This window comes from Natator depressus, chromosome 13 (genome assembly GCF_965152275.1).
Source record: "Natator depressus isolate rNatDep1 chromosome 13, rNatDep2.hap1, whole genome shotgun sequence".
NCBI lineage: Eukaryota > Metazoa > Chordata > Testudines > Cheloniidae > Natator > Natator depressus.
Window position 1 is genome coordinate 3,585,196 of NC_134246.1, and position 19,265 is coordinate 3,604,460.

Genomic DNA, 19,265 nt, shown 5'->3' on the forward strand with positions numbered 1-19,265 from the left:
GTTTAAAGGGCCCGATCCAAAACCCACTGAAATTAACAGGACACTTTCCACTGACTTCGGTGGACTTTGGATCAGGCCTTGTGTGTCCTAGTGTGACTTAGTATGTGCATGCACACCCCGAGCTGGTTTTCTACAGCAACTTAACTCCAAAGGTGGCGTGAATTCAATGGCAGTTAGGCAAGGGAGGTGAAGCTTGTAAAGTGGCTCTATCTTATAAAAGCCAAAAGGTCACCAGCAATAGACTGAGCTTCAAAAGAGCATCCTTGGAGCAGGCTTTGATTTTTTAAGAGGTTCTATTTAAACATGTAATGCCATACAAGAATAAGGGCAGCAGCATGAAGGCCAGTTTCTAGTTCTTGAATATGGGATGTGTTATGATCAGTCACTTCCTAGTGAGTAAGAGAGTTTCACAATCCGAAACTAAATATGGCTGATTACAGCCAAAGGTAACAATGCTGACCTGCTACTTTAAAATCAAATCCTTAAAAAGAGATTACAGGTCCATCCATGTTAAACAAAATAGAAAATATGCCCACTGAAACGTAACCTTAGAGCATGTCACATTGGGGCAGTGATCAAGGAGACCCTCACTTGGAAACAACAGAGGTGGCAGCAGCATCAAGCACCGCAAAGGGGAAGCACAAGCTTCCTGAACACAGGGGAGAAGCAGAACCTGCTCGGAGAAGGGGGGAGGGAAGTATGCAGCAGAAGTATGTGAAAAATGTGCAATTAGAAAGGGAGAGGAATAACAATGAACCAGATATGGAGGAGGAGCACAAGAGAAAGTCCTGTGATTTCTCACCTCTTGGAGGAGACTGCCACTGCAGTGAGAATGCTTGTCAGGGGAGTGAGAACACTTCTACAGCTAAGACTGCCAACCACAAACAGAACACTCTGAGTTATTAAACTCTGAGCAGTACTCTCTCTCTCTCTCTCACACACACACACACACACACACACAGTTGTGTTTACTCCTTACAAATAAAGCTCAGCAGACCTATGAAGGGGTCTCACATAAACATACACAAAAAAAAAAAAAAAAAAAAAAAAGAAAAGAAAAGAAAAGGAGTACTTGTGGCACCTTAGAGACTAACCAGTTTATTTGAGCATGAGCTTTCGTGAGCTACAGCTCACTTCATCGGATGCATAGCATATCGTGAAAACTGCAGAAGACATTATATACACACAGAGACCATGAAACAAAACTTCCTCCCACCCCACTGTCCTGCTGCTAACAGCTTATCTAAAGTGATCATCAAGTGATCATCAAGGAAGGCCATTTCCAGCACAAATCCAGGTTTTCTCACTCTTCCCCCCCGCCCCCCAACACACACAGACACACATACAAACTCACTCTCCTGTATGTGTGTGTGTGTGGGGGGGGGGGGGGAAGAGTGAGAAAACCTTGATTTGTGCTGGAAATGGCCTTCCTTGATGATCACTTGATGATCACTTTAGATAAGCTGTTAGCAGCAGGACAGTGGGGTGGGAGGAAGTTTTGTTTCATGGTCTCTGTGTGTATATAATGTCTTCTGCAGTTTCCACGATATGCTATGCATCCGATGAAGTGAGCTGTAGCTCACGAAAGCTCATGCTCAAATAAACTGGTTAGTCTCTAAGGTGCCACAAGTACTCCTTTTCTTTTTTCTTTTTACGAATACAGACTAACACGGCTGTTACTCTGAAACCATACACAAAAAAACTAGGCAGAAATCAAGGTGTAAATTCTAACATGAGAAAGTAAGTTTTTGCCAGAGTGCATTATAAACCATGAGAAATGCAGGCAGAACTCTGCTTGGGAGGAGAGAGAGAGGAAATTGGCTGCTTTACTACTAAATAAGTAAAAATCAAGTCTCTCAGGCACTGAAAAGGAAAAGGCATTTTAAAAAGGAAATGAGATAGCAGCATGAGTCTGACTCTGTTGGTTTTATCAAGTGTGGCACAGATTAGCTTCCCACACAGAAACATGGCAGAACATGAACAATCTCAGCCCACTGAATCTACCCAGGAGTGCAGGAAAAAGGCACTTTTGCCCTCAGAAAGCTGACTCTGTTAATGAATGGACCTCCCAGCAGTAGGAGTTGCAGAGGTGAGAATTCCCTCCCTCCCCTGCAGGGAGTAGCTCAGAGTGAAGCATACAAGGCCTGCAACAATAGGTTAAAAAAGGCAACTCGCCATCCCACTTGTGAGAACCGTTGTGCACTCTCAAGCCCAGTTTCACCTTCTACTTTCATCCACTCTGGTGTATTTTGAACTTTTCTCTCTCCAGCAAGCCTCACTAATTTTCCTTTGTCTATTGAAGAAGACCAGCTTCAATCAGGCAGATGCCACGTACTGGATAGCCAGGCAACTCTACGAGCTCTGCCATGTCAACAGTAGTAGTTATAGAAGATCTATATCCAGGCTAACAACATTTGCACTGCTCTGCTCTGGCAAACTCTACATAGCCCCACAGTGCGAGATGCTGCAGACATAACCAAAGCTACCACAAGATGAGGACTACACATTAATAGGAAAGCCTGAGAGAAGAAGGGAAGGAGAATTAGCAGAGCAAGGTGACAGGGAAGTGAGTACATTAAACTAGACTTCACAAATGTGTGTGATAGAGTTAAGCCTTGCAAAGCTCCTCGGCTATTAAGAGCTGAAAGCTCGTGGGCAGTTCAAAGACAGAGATGCTTGGCAGTAGTTCCACCCTCTGCTTTGGAGAGGTAATACAGTTTTCATAATGGAAAAGCTGCTCAGGGAACATGGTCTGAAATCAAACTCCCTCCCTCTTCCCCTCCCACCCATCTGCCCCAAATAATGAAACCATCACAGCACGTGGGATTTCAAGGGTTCTTGTAGAAACCAGGCTACAAATCTATTTCAGTTGTCCAGCAGAACCAGACTAATCACAACCCCAGTCTGAAGCAATCTAATCTGAATCACGCTGACTTGCTGACATGCATTTAATAACCCTGCATGCATTATGGCACACCCAGCCAGAGACAAAAATGACAGAGAGCCTCCTGCCTCAGTTTTCTTGGAAAACCACCACCAGTTAGAGGGGAAACGGAAGATTTATCTTCCCAGCCTCTTCCTTTACTAAACTCCTCTAGCTCCGCTCAGGAAGCTGCACCCTCTGCGGCACGTGGCTAATTACGTATGCCCTCTCCCCAAAGGGCAAGATGAGGTGAGCCCGCCATTTGGTGGCATTACATCACAAGAATCCAGGCTCATTTGGGACAGACAATTGTGAGATCCAAGTTCTCCTCTAACAAATCGCTTTGAAACAAATGTCCTGGCATGAGGCAGCTATGGCTCTACTCTGGCTGTAGGGAAAAATCCACCTTCAAGCTCCTTTTAGTGCAGATCACACAGACTTATCCTGAAATATGGCACATCACTGCTTCCGGCATTAAACAATCGGTGCAAAACCCCAACTCCATAACTCAGAGTGGCTCACAGTCAGTGGAACAGCAAATACTGCCAAGATGTTAATGCCAAATTAGCTGAAGATTGTTCTGCACAGAGCAAACCTGCTAGCAACACACCCCCAAAGCGCAAAAGCAGATGCCAGCTGTTCCTCAACAAACATGGACAATTTCATGCATCATGTTAGAAAGGGTCAGAAGACATTTTCCTATTTTTTAATGGTCACTTTCACAATAATTTACAACGTTTGCCGTTACGTACATTGTGTATCCATTTAATCATGAAAAATGCTAATTCATTCAACCCCCAGTAGAGTAAGTGCTAACAAAATGCCCTTGCTAAGGTCCGCTATTCACTCCTCTATTGTGCTTGATGCACCTAGCTAAGCGAGTTTCTCATGCTGAGCTTGTGGAACCTGCTGACCTGTCCCCCGCGTAGGCATGCCTAGTGTTTGTTCTCTGCTCATTGCAAGTACCAAAACTGGGGAACAGGAAACCGTGAAGCATCAGGGGAGGTAGGGTTACAGTGCTCGAACTCTATGCTCCAGCATGACTAAGCCTGGAAAATGGGACACATGTTCTAACAACTCACGGGGTCACAATTCAGATACTTGCATCACAGCGAGACTACTGGTCTCAGTGTAGCATCAAATTAGCTGGTGTCACAAAGCTGATGGTTCAGCACAGCTGCAGGCTCTGCTCGGGATAAGTCCAGAACACGGAGTCAGACGTGAGATGCACTGGGACGTGAGGTGCACTAGGTGGCAAACCTGCATGAGCTACACCTGGCTCAAGCTAATCCCATTAGTCCCTCATTTCTAGGAGCACCGAATTTACTCACGAGATTCTTAATAAAGAAGAGACCTGAGCCCAAAATGCAAACAATAAAACAGACAAAGGGTAGAGGACTACAAGTGTGTAGCTAAACTGGTCCTCAACAAATGTGAGAAAGTAAATTTAAGGGTTAATCTCTTCCCCACAGCCTTAAATTACACCCTGGCCATTCCCAGCATCTCAACAATTCTTTTTTAAAATTCCTTACCAAAAATCTCTACTTTCCATTAAGTTAAAGTGTATCCATCTTTATCACTTTTCACTTCCATTCACTTCCACAGCAGATCCAGCATCCTGCCCTCTTGGGGCGGAAACCAAGGAGCAGGCTGTCCTTCCCAAAGCCATGAAGCAGCCCAGCACACAGCAAGGCAAAACTGTGGACAGCCAGTCTCGCTTAGTGGAGAGAGGGGAGAAAACAAGAGACCAGGCTGGATGCTGTGAGGTAGAGCCCTGCACAGGGCTATTTTTTAATCCCGTTCCTGCTAGTATGGTGGTGGGTCCTGCAGGACACCAGTCCTGAGCAGGGCTCTCCTGTGAGGAATGTCAGAACTTTGTAGCGGGGGCAGGGGGAAATCAGAACTTTACTTCTGAAAAAGGATGAGAAAAGCATTAACCTTATGCCTCTGCATGCAAATCCAAGCTTTAACCCACATACAGTACAAGAGAATTGTGGCTTCCCAAGGATCTATCGGCTAGTGCTGGCATTACACCAATGTCAGTGTCAGCCTGGCAATCAGATCACCCATTTATGGGATGGTTTTTATTTAACACACTGAAACAAAGGAAGCATTTTGCATAAGGCCTGGGAGGAGCGAAGAGTAATGGGTTGCTATAAGTCGTTCTTCCCCAGCATGGACGGAAACTACTTCCTTTGAGCTCCCTTTCACCAGACCTCCCCTCCCACTCTGCAGTCAGTAACGTGATCCATAAAGCACCCGTGACAACTCCAGTGGGAGAATTTCTGGCACAATAGGCTGCAGCCCCTTTCAAAATGGGTTTGTTTTGTTTATTTATTTTAAAGTCCACTGATCATCACAAAAACATGGGAAATGCAACTAATGAGAAAAAAGTCCAACCAAGATCTAAGAACCCAGAGCTACAGGTAGATGTGACACTGTGCTGCGTGGCACAGGTGCGCATACAGGACGAAACGACACATGCGCGCAGCAGGTAGACGCGTGAAGAGAGATGGGTTCCATTATATTAATCGCTGGACGATGACAGCGTTGAGCAGGTTGGCTTCCTTCAGGGTTTGGTCCTCGTCAGACAGCTCTTTATTCGGGAAGGTGGTCATGAGGACAAAGCTGGTAGCAGCCATCGCTGGCCGGGCATCTACTATGAAGAGCCGGATGTCACGGATGCTGTCCAAGGGGATCAAACACACAATGGTGACCCTGTTATTTCATTTACTGCACAAACGTGTGGGAAACAGACTAACTTCACCCCTCTTCCCGAAGGTGTAAGCGCCTGCAATGTCACAGCATCAACACTACCAGCAAACGGCAAAAGCCACATTAAGCAGATTTCACATTTAAGCTACTTTTAAAGATGACTTTTCATTTTCTGTTGCACATCTATACAGACACACGAGTTCCCTGAAATAACACACGAAACTGCTTTCCACCTATTACAAGTGAGGCTAAAGCCTTTGAGCATAAGCTGTGGTCACAACTAGATAGTCTTTGTAACTTCCTGCCTTAAACACATGCAGTGATTGATGGCTATACTAGTAAGTTTTTAATACCTGCAGATCACCATGGTGTCTGGACACGTTGGTGGATCAAGAGATTCCTGCATGTATAGTTTGTAAAATGCTTTGGTATCCCTTCAGGATGAAAGGTGCAATGTAATTTATAAACTGCTGGATGGGCAGGAGAGCAGCATTCCGCATAAGCGAGGCAGATCCCAGATTATCTGATCCCTTAGGGGGCATGATACCATTGTGGATAACAAGGGGGCCTGGAAAAGAGATTTGTCTTCCAGTCTCCCCTGCTTGAGCAGAGATGTGGTTCAATTCTCCTATAAGAACTGGAGAAAAGTACGGGTGACCAGCTGTGTTCTCCAAGAATGGTTGGCTGAGCAGGACTCCAGCACAGAAGTCACATGCTTAAGTCCTACTGAGCAATGGACTCCATGGAATTAATTTTGCGCCTCCCGCTGAACCTGTTTTAAAGGGAACCTCCTCTCTCAAGCTATCTGCAGTGAAGAGAGTGGCTAAGCAAACAAATTTGTATTCGGGGTCAGAAGAAGTCAACTGAGCTAAGTTCCTTAATTATCTGAAGATGTCCAAAGACCTTGGGATAATTTAGTTGCCACTACAGACAGTTACACTGAGAATACTGAAGTGTTCAAATGAGAGATCACGAGTTCAACAGCTGTCACTGTTAGGAAAACAAATCCTATCCTACTAATATTTAACAATCACCAAACCCCGCAGTAATTCTGCTCCTATTCACCTATACGAGAAGGATCCCCAGAGCTCCCTTTAGCTGGCTAGCCAGGATTTTAACATCTGCTCCAGCTGTGTACAGTTCGCAGTGTCACTCAGGCCTTCCCAGTTAGTAACCTGTGTTTCCAGTTGCCCTTGTACCTGTGGCTGTGGTTAAATTTCTGGACCAATCGCCCGCCATCAGCGAGCCGGATTTGGATGTTGGTGGTGGGCGCTGACTCATCAATGGTGATAGAAGAACTGGCTTTGGCTTCGTTCTCTGCCTGCTGTGCTGGAGAGCTGGTGCCCATCACCTGGGGGGCAGTGCTAAGAGGAGGAAAACACAGAGGACAGGTTTTATAAACCACCTCTTTCCAGGCCCAGGAATCAGGATTCCCACAAAAGAGGCACAGATGCAAACATATTAGCACTGAGAACAGGAACTCAGGAACCAACTGGTGACACATCAGGGGCCCTCAGACACTTATCTAATCTCCAAACCAACCTCTCAGAGCCAACAGATTATACAACCTCCAATGTCTTCCAATCCAACCCCCACTCAACCTGACTTAGACATTCCCATGCTTCCAGACATCTAATCATGGTCCCTACTACCTCCCCATCTCCTCGCTTCGGATTGATCTCTTGACTAACTGCTAATGAGGGTGCATATCACACACAATATTTAGCATTTACAAACATTAAAATGATTAATCACCACCGTACCGCCGCTCTGCAGAGCAGATATGTTATCCTCTTTTTACATATAAGGAAACAAAGATTAAGTGATTTGACGTAGGCCACAGAATCAGGGGCAGAGCCAGGAATCAAACTCATGTTCCTGGCTCAAAGACTTGTGCTCAGACCTCTGCAACACACTTTATATCTGCCATCAATGCCGTTTTGCAATTGATTCACAGGAGTTTGCAATAGGGAATTAACAGCAAGGAGTTAAAGCCAGTCCTTCGTATTTGTTAAAAACCACCTGCAACATTAAATGCTGTTAATCCTGCTTATAAAATGCCAGCTATTCCGTCACCCTAACAAACAGCCAAATCAACTGCTATTTTGTTAAAGAAAGAAACCGTGCAAGCTCAGATGGGCTATGGCAGCAGATACCAAATCAGTATTGCTGTCTTCTCACCTGCCCAGTTTCTGCCCCTCTCCAGTGAAAGCCCTGAAGGCACCTTTGGATTTCACAAAATCCTCGTCACGGTGGTCCTCCATATCCAAGTTCACTTGTCCACCGCGTGCTAACCTGCGGAGCTCGGCTGGGACTTCCCTGGAAGCAAGAAGAATGTGCATTGTAATAAAATCCATAGATAAAGAGCTGAAAACTACCTTCTGTTGTGTCCTGACACACAGGCGGGCTCCTCTTCCGGAGCAGCTTCAAAATGGTGCCCTCCCCCTGCCAATGGCTACAAGAGAGACAGGCATGCAGAAGAGATTACAGAACATGCACCCAGATAATGCTTGCTTCCTGTTTATGCTGCCCAGGGAACTGTCACCACAAATGCCAGTCCCATCACAGGCTATTAGAAACCTTCCCTCCTGTCCCCAGGAATCAAAGCATCCTTTAGTCATCATCTCATCAGCTAAGCAGGATTTGAGGAGGACTCACCTTCCCAGGGCCTAACACACATGAAAGGTTTCTCGCACTAGTTTGTGTTTAGGATAACCTGCCTTTTGTAATCCTCAGGACTCTGCATCCCACATATGGAAGAGACTGTTCCCTCACTTCTAATCCTCAAAGTCTCCTATCCCTTCATGGGATGGGGCTGCTTCCACAGCTAAATACCTGATATAAAGGCAACCACTGTATTTTACCCACCCCATTGCTACCACGTTAAGAAACTAATGAAAATGCTTCAGATTAAATGAGCTATTTATACTAAGCTCTGATTCCCAGCACCCTGGATTTCCTACATTCCTATATTTTAGCATACAGGCGCTTCCTTCTCAGACACACCCCATCAGAGGTCCCCCCAAGCCTCATGCTGCATACCCTCTGCGGATAGACTCCAGAAACTGGGCATTGGATGGGTCTTGGTAGCTCCTCAGCTCTCCACTGTCCAGGCTGAATCCACTCTTCCACAGTTTCAGTACGATATGTACCTGCAATCACCCCAAGCAGAAAAGTTAGCTCCTTGCCAGTGTCTTCATAAAACATAGCAACAACTGGCAGTGAAAAGCCTGCCCAGCGGGGTAATTTCAGATAGAGGGTTGTGCCCCAGTGGGGACTTCCCTAAGCCAACACAGATAAAAGAAAGAAAAAACGTTGGCTGGCTGCTTGGTGGTGTCACTCACCAACACAAAGCCACCATCACAGATCACCCTCTTTTTGGCAGGTCTGGATAAAAAGCCAAAGAGTCCATGGGACAGGGAGACTGAGCCCACACCCACCCCAGAGGTGGCCCCTCCAGGCTCACAGTGGAACACACTGGTCAGGCAGAGGAGAGAAGTCTGCACTGCTACTGCGCCTCCTCTGGGGATACAGGGAATTTCATTCTCCAGTGCTTTCTATATGCCACCTTTCAGGAGCATTAATTTCACAGCTAGAGATGTTGAGAAAAGGTCCTTGAGCTTATGAGGAGCTTCCAGGTTTTTAAGTAACACTTCAGCAGAACACTGCCTACAGAACACTTGATTATTCATTAAATCTACAAGTGGAGCAAAGAGCACTCTCCAGTCTAAGAATTTACCAAAGCTAGGCTTACTGCACCTCAGCCTTCTATGTCCATTTCCTTCTCTGGGCTCATCAAGAGGGAAAACAGATGCTTTGTAGCTAAATAAAATAATCCACTAAGGAAGATCTTTGCAAAGATGAAGGGTGAGAGCTACTCACATCCTGACCAGAATGCTGCCTCCTCTCTCCTGACACATAGGCCGACTCCTCCTCTGGAGCAGCTCCAAGGCGGTACCCTCCCCCTGCAAATGGCTACAAGAGAGAGGCACGCAGAAGAGATTACAGAATGATATGCACCCAGACAATGCTTGTTTCCCCTTCACAAGAATATTGCCATGAGTAAACATGGGCTTCACTGTACCAGCAATATGGTTATAAGCTACGTAACACATCTCAAAGCTGCAGTGGCCAACTTGTTAGCCAATGAATCATCTGACCCCCTGAATTAGCTTTTCTTGCCATTATGGCACATAGCTAGATCAGCGCTAATGGCGGGGTAGCTGTCCTTACAAGAGAATCCCAGCACTCACCAATATAGAACAGCTGTCACTGAGCTGGTGGAGGGAGAACACCTCCATTAAAAACAGATTTAAATAAGGAAAGGAAAGAAGACCCCAGCATTCCTCACTTTTGGTCTACTGCTCTCGCCGGGGCTCTTAGTCGGCCGATCGACAGCCACCGCTCCATGCTCCTTAGCTCCTTTGAACAGATCCTCCACCAGCTCATTGGGGCTTTTCTTCCTTGGTGGGCCAACGATCTGCTGCCCACTTCTTTCCGAGCCCCCAGCATAGAACCTGAACAGAACACACAATTATTATCTAGGGACTTGGGGTTAGTTACTTGGACAAATGATTTTCCAGGACGTGGACCTGAGAAGCCCCAAGAGGTTACAGGAGCAGACTGAGTTTCAGGTCCAGGATGTGGCTGCCCACACAAACAGTTTTTGCTCTTGCACAGTTGGTTATTCTCACTTTCTCTTCTATAGTCATACAGTTTACTGGGAAGTGTTCATCTACTCTGGCCAATCACTGTAACTGATGTGAACAGAAAACCATGAAATGAGGTCTCTGCCAGACTCAGCAGCTTCTTCTGTAACAGAGTTTGAAAAGCTGTGTATTAACTAGTGACAATCAAGTAATCTCCTAGCCTTAAAGCTCCCAAATTTAACAAATGGGGGGAGGGAAAGAGGGAAAGGAGAGAACCTAGACTAATGGGACTGGTTATCTGCACTCCTGAATTCTACTGCCAGGTACACCACCAACTTAAGGCACTGATCTGATCTGTGCCTTAATTTACCCATCAGTAAGATTGTTTATATACTTGGCCACCTCACAGGGATGGCTCCATTCAATTTGCTTTGCATGTCACCTATAAACTACTTATAGAATCTGAGACACATAGGGCTGGAAGGGCCCTCGAGAGATCATCCAGTCCAGCACCCTGCGCTGAGGCACAGTCAAGTAAACTGAGACCATCTTTGACAGGGTGTTTGTCTAACTCGCTCTTAAAGTCCTGCAATGACAGGGATTCCACAACCTCCCTTGAAAGCCTATTCCAGTGCTTAACTATCCTTATAGTTAGAATTTTTTCCCTAATATCTCACCTAAATCTCCCTTGCTGCAGATTAAGTGGATTACTTCTTGTCCTACCTTCAGTGGACATGGAGAACAACTCATCAGTGTCCTCTTTATGACAGTCCTTAACATATCGGAAAACTTATCAAGTGCCCTTCAATCTTCTTTTCTCAAGACTAAACACGCCCAGTTTTTTAACTTTTCTTCATAGGTCAGGTGTTCGAAACCTTTCATCATTTTTGTTGCTCTCCTTTGGATTCTCTCCAATTTGTCCACATCTTTCCTAAAGTGCAGCGCCCAGAAATGGACACAGTACTCCAGCTGAGGCCTCCCCAGTGCTGCGTATAGGGGGACAATTACCTCGTGTCTTTTTAACATTCCTGTTAGTACACCCCAGAATATTAACCTTTTTAGCAACTGCAGACTCATATTTTTGACTCATATTCAATTTGTGATTTACTATAACCCCCAGATTCCTTTCAGCAGTACTACTTCCTAGCCAGTTATCTCCCATTTTGAAGTTGTTCATTTGATTTTCTCTCACTAAGTGCAGTATTTTGCACTTGTCTATTAAATTTAATCTTGTTGATCTCAGACCAATTCTCCAGTTTGTCAAGGTCATTTTGAATTCTAATCACGTCCTCCAAAGTGCTAGCAATCCCTTCCCCAGCTTGGTGCCATCTACAAATTTTATAAGCAAGTCATTAATGAAAATACTGACCAGTATCAGACCCAGGACTGACCCTGCAGACCCCACTAGATATGCCCTCCCAGTTTGGCAGTGAACCACTGATAACTACCCTTTTGAGTACAGTCTTAACTAGCTGTTTACCCATCTTATAATAATTCAATCTAGACCTCATTTCCTAGTTTGCTTACCAGAATGTCATGTGGGTGACATATGGGTTTCAGAGTCCAGGCTCCACCCCAAGCCAGAACATATACACTGCTATTTTTAGCTCTACAGCCCAAGCCCTGTGAGCCTGAGTCAGTTGACCTGAACTCTGAGACTTGGTGCAGCAAGTGTTTCTTTACAGTGTAGACATACCCTTACTATTCTTCCTCTCGCATCAGGATGGTTTGCTATTGAGCCCCTAATACTGTCTCTTTGAATAACTGCCATCTTTCCTGAACTCCTTTTGGGACCTTACCTACCAGTTCTGAGTTTGTTACTGTCTGCTTTTTTAAGTCCATTGTTACTTTCACTCCTTCCATTCCTTAAAATCATGAAATCTATCATTTCATGATCACTTTCACCCAAATTGCTCTGAACCTTCAGATTTTCAACTAATTCCTCCTTGCTAGCCAGAATCAAATCTAATATGGCTGTCCCACCGATTACTTCCTCTACTTTCTGAAACAAAAAATTGTCCTCTAATACATTCCAAGAACTTATTGGATATTTTGGGTTTTGCTGTATTATTTTTCCACCAGGTGACTGGGTAGTTACAGTCCCCCATTACTACTTGTGTTTTGCATATTTCTGTTATTTGTTCTCAAAATGCCTGATCCACCTCTTCCTCCTGATTTGTTAGTCTAGAGTAGACCATGACATCACCCATTTTTTCCCCTCCTTTTATCTTCATCCAGAGACTTTCAGCTGGTCTGACTCTCACCTCCTTCTGGACCTCAGATCAAGAGTACATATCGAGGTACAATGCAACACCTTCTCCCTGGCCTATCCTTCCTGAACAAGCCATAACCCCACTATACCACCAAGTCTCTGTGATGCCAATTAAGTCATAATTTAGCTTATGGACTAATACTTCACGTTCTTCCAGTTTACTCCCCATATTCCTTGCATTTCTGTATACAGACAGCTAAGCTATTGAGCAGCTTCCCCCATTGCTACCCCTCATGTAGCTCCAATGACCCCCGCCCCATATTTAGTCCTCTGTTAACATCACTTTTTTTTGCACCTACCTGTGGGCTTTTATCACCTGCCCCTTTTGTATCTAGTTTAAAGCTCTCCTCGCTAGCTGTCATGATAGCTGTCACTGCAGGAAATTTCCCACTAACATTTCCTAAATGACGCTCAAAAGAAGGGAAAAACCCAGATGAAAAGGGGAACTGCAACTGCATTCCCATACAGCAACATCACAAACAAAGACATGGGAGTGCTGGGGCTCACTGCTCTAGCAAAAATGCAAACACTCATTGTGCAAGCCCTGGAATTAACTTCTCTCAACAATGGGGAGAAGGACATGCATTCAGAACTGTACTGATCACCACTGAATTTAACATCTCACAACTCTCAAACCAGTACAGAGAATTTCTACAAACAATGCTAAGCCTGTCCTTGCAGACATCATTTTCATTGACTAGCCTTTCAGAATAAGACTCAGTGAGCATGAAAACCAGAGACTCGTCAGTAGTGATTAAAACTCAGATTTAAATAAGGTTCTGTACAGTGCCATGCTCTCCCACAAGATAAAAGACCATGTGGTTTATATATTTAACCGGAGACTGACCGTTGTCCCTCTTCCTCTTCATCATCATCTTCTTGAGCATGAACAAGGTCTCTGAATGATGTCACCCGGTGGTCACTGTAAAAAGATAACCAAATAAGCGCACACATTCCCCAAAGAGATAGATAGATATCAGACATGTAACGTGAACTATAAAGCAGGAAAGTGGCTGTTATGTTGTGCTTCTGTCCTCTACTATGCATCTGGGTTAAACAGCATTTATTTCCACTGAACTTCAGTTCTTGCACTAATTAAACACCCTCCATATACTGATCAAATGGCAGCTCAGAAGGGACAGGTACTATTGCTGTCCTCATTAACCATTCAGCAAAGTCCATCTGCTCTTTCCCTCTTGGGGACTGTTGTCAAAATAAGGAAGACTATCCTAATATCCTACACCGGTGGTTCCCAAACTTGTTCCGCCGCTTATGCGGGGAAAGCCCCTGGCAGGCCGGGCTGTTTACCTGCTGCGTCCGCAGGTTCGGCCGATCGCGGCTCCCAGTGGCCACGGTTCGCTGCTCTAGGCCAATGGGAGCTGCTGGAAGCAGCGTGGGCTGAGGGACGTACTGGCCGCCACTTCCAGCAGCTCCCATTGGCCTGGAGCAAAGAACTGCAGCCACTGGGAGCCGCGATTGGCCGAACCTGCGGACGCGGCAGGTAAACAAGCCAGCCCGGCCCACCAGGGGCTTTCCCTGCACAAGTAGCAGAACAAGTTTGGGAACCACTGCCCAACACTTAGCTCCCTCCCTGACCTCAAGTGAAAACAACATACACTCTTAGAATAGTCTAAACATATCTAAGAGATCACTAGAAACAAACAGGTTTGTGCCTTTTGTGTCTTTATGATATATAAAGAAAGATCTGAAAGGTTTCTATACAAGACAAAAAAAAGGAACCTGGATTGAAGAAAGCTGGAGTAGAAGAATTTCTGCAATTATATAGTGGGTTAATCTGGGTCCCTTCCAACCCTAGGGACCTGATTCATCACTCCACTAGACCATCGAGTCACATTGGTGTAAGAGTGGTGAATCAGTCTCCAAGTATCTCATCCTCTCCCCATTACATCGACAAATACCAGGTGAGTGTACGCACAATGCTTGATAAGGGGTCATGAACACAACAAACGTAACAAATCTTCAGTCATTTCCCTGCAGATGTACTGGATTTAGGAACCTTTATTTATCCACAGAATAGTTATGGCATAATCCCCAAAAATGCAAGGTATCTAACGTGGCCCTGTTTAGGGAGCCTCTGTTAAAGGTGAATGGAGTTCAGGTTACATGTCTGTTGATCCTCTGTGTTTCTGCGGAGCTACCTACTAGGGTGCTAACTGAAATGGCGATTTTTTTGTGATGTGGACACTTACCCACTAGAATCTGCACTTAGACCATCAAATTCATTTTACACAGACAACTACCAATCACATGAGAACTCTCTGTGCTTCAGATCCCTCATCTGTAAAATGGGGATAATATTTTCCTATTTCACTGGGACAGAATCAGGCCAAATTCATTCAAGCTTGTAAAGTGCCTTGACACCCTCAGATAGGCGGCGTATAGAATTGCAAACTATTCTAGAGAATTATAGTATTCTGTATTACAGAAAATGTTTAGATCTGCTGAGTTCTCTTCTGGCCCCAAAGCAAACTAAAATAGAATAATCCATTCTTTTTGAGCAATGAGGTAAAATCATTCTACAAAATTCTTTGCATAAGATGTGCAATCACATCCAAGCTAGGGGAATACAACACTGCTGGGGTTTCACAAAGGCTAATGAAACTTACGAAATAAAGCTGAACAGAATTCATGGATGTCTTCTCTGATAACGGTCATACAGCAATGTGATGGGCATAGTATAAGTACTTCGATAGGTGGCTTCCACTCCCACATGTATAACTGCTTAATGAGCAGACCCATATAATTTGCAAAGTTTCTCCTCACCTGGGTGCAGTGCCTCTGGACACAGAGCTGGCAGTTGGCTGAGGAAGCGTTACAATGTCTTCATCACCCCCGTCCTCATAAAAACTAGCTAGAGCAATCTGAAAGGACAGAATTACAGCAGCTTTTAAGAAGAAGACCAATCATCTCGTACATCATTGCTGTCAGAAAGATGTCAGAACTATATCTATTAAAAAGATTAAAATACTGCATTTACTCAGAACTTTTGTCACACCCAATCGCTTAAGCCACATCTACTCTAAGGAATTTTACAAAACAATTTCCACCTTCAGGAGTCTTAGCAGAGATAAGGCTCATCTAGCAGCTTCCAGTTTTTTTACTGCCATGTTAGGGGTTGCCTACACTCAGAAATGTACTGAAACATTTCTTCTGGAATAACTCCTTATTCCAGAATAAGGCTGCTTGTTTCTGATTTAGCTTACTCTACTTCTAAAGTGGATTTAGCTAAATCTGAAAAAGGCAGCCTTATTCCAGAATAAGAGTATCTTCATGGGGGTTTATACACAAATAATTATTACAGAATAGCTATTTCAGTACATTTCCAAGCACGCACAAGCCCTCAATTAAATGTGCTAGTGTAGACATGGCCAGAGGGTAAGTTTGCAGGGAAAAAGGCAATTGGTCAAACTGGTGATCATGCATTCACTTACAATTTTCAGGTCCTGTTCACACCATGGCCGAATCTGTGCTAGCAATAACTGGTTTTCACCCCTTCTGACCAAGTGGATACCATTTACAGAGCCTTCCACTCTACCTGACTGGCTAAATACAGGAGTCTGTATCATATACAATCTTGATTAAGCATATTTCATAGACTTTGAATAGTTTCAGGTGGCTGAAATTAGGATAATCAGAGGAATTTTCAGTGCTCTTAATATATATGAGGGGAAGGAGGATGATCCTGGGAACTACAGGCCAGTCAGCCTCACCTCAGTCCCTGGAAAAATCATGGAGCAGGTCCTCAAGGAATCAATTCTGAAGCACTTAGAGGAGAGGAAAGTGATCAGGAACAGTCAGCATGGATTCACCAAGGGCAAGTCATGCCTGACTAATCTAATTGCCTTCTATGACAAGATAACTGGTTCTGTGGATGAAGGGAAAGCAGTGGACGTGTTGTTCCTTGACTTTAGCAAAGCTTTTGACACTGTCTCCCACAGTATTCTTGCCAGCAAGTTAAAGAAGTATGGGCTGGATGAATGGACTATAAGGTGGATAGAACACTGGCTAGATTGTCGGGCTCAACGGGTAGTGATCAATGGCTCCATGTCTAGTTGGCAGCCAGTATCAAGTGGAGTGCCCCAAGGGTCGGTCCTCGGGCCGGTTTTGTTCAATATCTTCATTAATGATCTGGAGGATGGTGTGGATTGCACCCTCAGCAAGTTTGCAGATGACACTAAACTGGAAGGAGCGGTAGATACGCTGGAGAGTAGGGATAGGATACAGAGGAACCTAGACAAATTGGAGGATTGGGCCAAAAGAAATCTGATGAGGTTCAACAAGGACAAGTGCAAAGTCCTGCACTTAGGACGGAAGAATCCAATGCACCACTACAGACTAAGGACCAAATGGCTAGGCAGCAGTTCTGCACAAAAGGACCTAGGGGTTACAGTGGACGAGAAGCTGGATATGAGTCAACAGTGTGCCCTTGTTGCCAAGAAGGCCAGTGGCATTTTGGAATGTATAAGTAGGGGCATTGCCAGCAGATCGTTCCCCTCTATTTGACATTGGTGAGGCCTCATTGGTGTCCAGTTTTGGGCCCCACACTACAAGAAGGATGTGGAAAAATTGGAAAACGTCCAACGGAGGGCAACAAAAATGATTAGGGAACTGGAACACACGACTTATGAGGAGAGGCTGAGGGAGCTGGGATTGTTTAGTCTGCGGAAGAGAAGAATGAGGGGGGATTTGATAGCTGCTTTCAACTATCTGAAAGGGGGTTCCAAAGAGGATGGCTCTAGACTGTTCTCAGTGGTGGCTGATGACAGGACAAGGAGTAATGGTCTCAAGTTGCAGTGGGGGAGATTCAGGTTGGATATTAGAAAAAAACTTTTTCACTCGGAGGGTGGTGAAGCACTGGAATGCGTTACCTAGGGAGATGGAGGAATCTCCTTCCGGCTGGGGGCCGGGGGGCGCTGGCCGGGGTAGGGAGCAGGGGGAGCGGGGCCGGGTCAGCAGTGAAGGCGGAGAAGTCGGGACTGCGGGCGGGCGCCGGGGAGGGGAGGCCGGGATGGGGGGAGCGAGCCGGAGGGGGCGGGGAGGTCGGCCCGAGTCGGGCCCGGGGGAGGCCGGGCCGGGCCGGGCCGGGCCCCCCCATGCCGGGATGACGGTGCGGTTCCGCGGCGGCCCCTCCCCCGGCCCGGCCCTGCGCTACCTGCAGGTCCCAGCCCGCCGACTCCAGGAAGAAGCGGGCCCGCTCTTCCTCGGTCCCGGTCACGGCCACGAACTCCCTCAGCGCCTCCTGCCGATCCGCCATCTTCCCGGTGCAGCGGCCAATCCCCCCCGGCCCGCGCCGGAGGCCGCGCCTGGCGGGCCGGGCGTGCAGCACTCAAAGCCCTCCGTGCGGAAACGCGCGCCGCCCACAGCGCCACCTGCCGGCCCCCAGCGCGACGGGCAGCGGGAGGCTTCCGGCCGGGCGCAGAGGCGGACACACGCTGCCCTCTGCTGGGGGGAGATGGAAACGCAGGGGCCCCTGGGGTCCCCACTTCATCAACCTGCCCCCGGTTCCCACGTGGGTCCCGTCCCACCAAGGTCCCTGCTGGGTGCTCAGCCCCCTCCTGCATCTGACCCCCAATCACACCACCAGGAGCTGGGCCAAGGGAGGGAGAGACACGGACCGTTCCTGGGGCCAGCCGGCGCCAGGGCTTAGGGCGCCTCTCCTGGGGTGCGTCAGGACCCCGGCTCCGCCGAGCTCGGGGGATGAGGGCTCAGTTCCCAGCCCTGTCCCAGCCTCCACGGACAAACCACTTACGCCAAGAGCTTTAAAAGCAGCCACTGGTTCTGGGTGCCCAACTTGGGCCCAGTTTTCAGAAACACTGAACATCCCACCGTCCCCCACTGGGAGCCGCCATGCGAAGGATGGCCTCTCTGGAGAGCAGGCCTCCAGGAGCGTGCCCCAAACCGGAGCCACTCCAAAATCACGGGGCTGCTTTTGAACATTTTGGTCCCGATCTCTCTGAGCCTGAGTTCTCCTTCCACACAATGGGGATAATAACCTCAGCCTACCTCACAGGGTGCCAAAAAGATACAGGCCCAGACCCTCCAAGAGAGAAATACTCAGGGACGGGCTACACTCAGTCGTTTGTGAGCTGCTCCTATACCACTGTGGCGGGGCCATAAAAGTACTAGGCAGATTAGACAGACGTGAAGGTTGTCGTTAAAACCGTTCCCACAGTGGGGGGAACACTTCCACCAGCAGAACCCAGACTTGCTCACTCTCCCCGGCAGCATGCAACCAGCAGGGTCCCCGGAGATAACGGGCTGTAAGAGAGGTCACACTGCAGTTCTGCTCTGCAATACGTCCTGTGACAATGGGATCGGTGGGCGGGCAAGTAAAGGACTCGGCACATCTGGGGGTGAATTCAGGCATCTTCAGAGCAGCTTATCTTAATAGAGAAGTAAATGCAAAAACTGTCCTGCCGTCTCAAGCCCCAGAAGCAGGAGGCTTCAGACCGAGGCTCAAAGCAGCAATTCCCTGTTCTCATCTCCCCCATGTCCCGGAGCACAGCCCCGTATGGCCACCTCCAGGATCTGACGCTGCTTAAAGCAGAGGCTGGTTATTAACAGCCAGACCAGTGAGTTGTTTCATTTGCACCTTATTTGGGTTTTTATTTCTCACCAGATTTTTTTCGTCATTCCCCTTCTACCCACATCAGGCTGTGACACCGTTTCGGTTACCCGGGGTGTC

The 19,265-nt window shown here is 46.7% G+C and overlaps 1 protein-coding gene across 1 annotated transcript; it reads right to left on the reverse strand.

Moving 5' to 3' along the window:
* Window positions 1–3,652: 3,652 nt before the first annotated feature.
* Window positions 3,653–17,891, reverse strand: NSFL1C (NSFL1 cofactor). The gene is made up of 9 exons (XM_074970305.1): window positions 17,733–17,891; window positions 15,344–15,441; window positions 13,407–13,481; window positions 9,990–10,155; window positions 9,521–9,613; window positions 8,681–8,790; window positions 7,820–7,957; window positions 6,838–7,002; window positions 3,653–5,608 (listed from the first exon to the last, which is right to left on the reverse strand). The coding sequence occupies exons 1-9, from the start codon at window positions 17,832–17,834 to the stop codon at window positions 5,446–5,448; spliced, it is 1,110 nt and encodes a 369-aa protein (XP_074826406.1). The 5' UTR covers window positions 17,835–17,891; the 3' UTR covers window positions 3,653–5,445.
* Window positions 17,892–19,265: the final 1,374 nt, after the last annotated feature.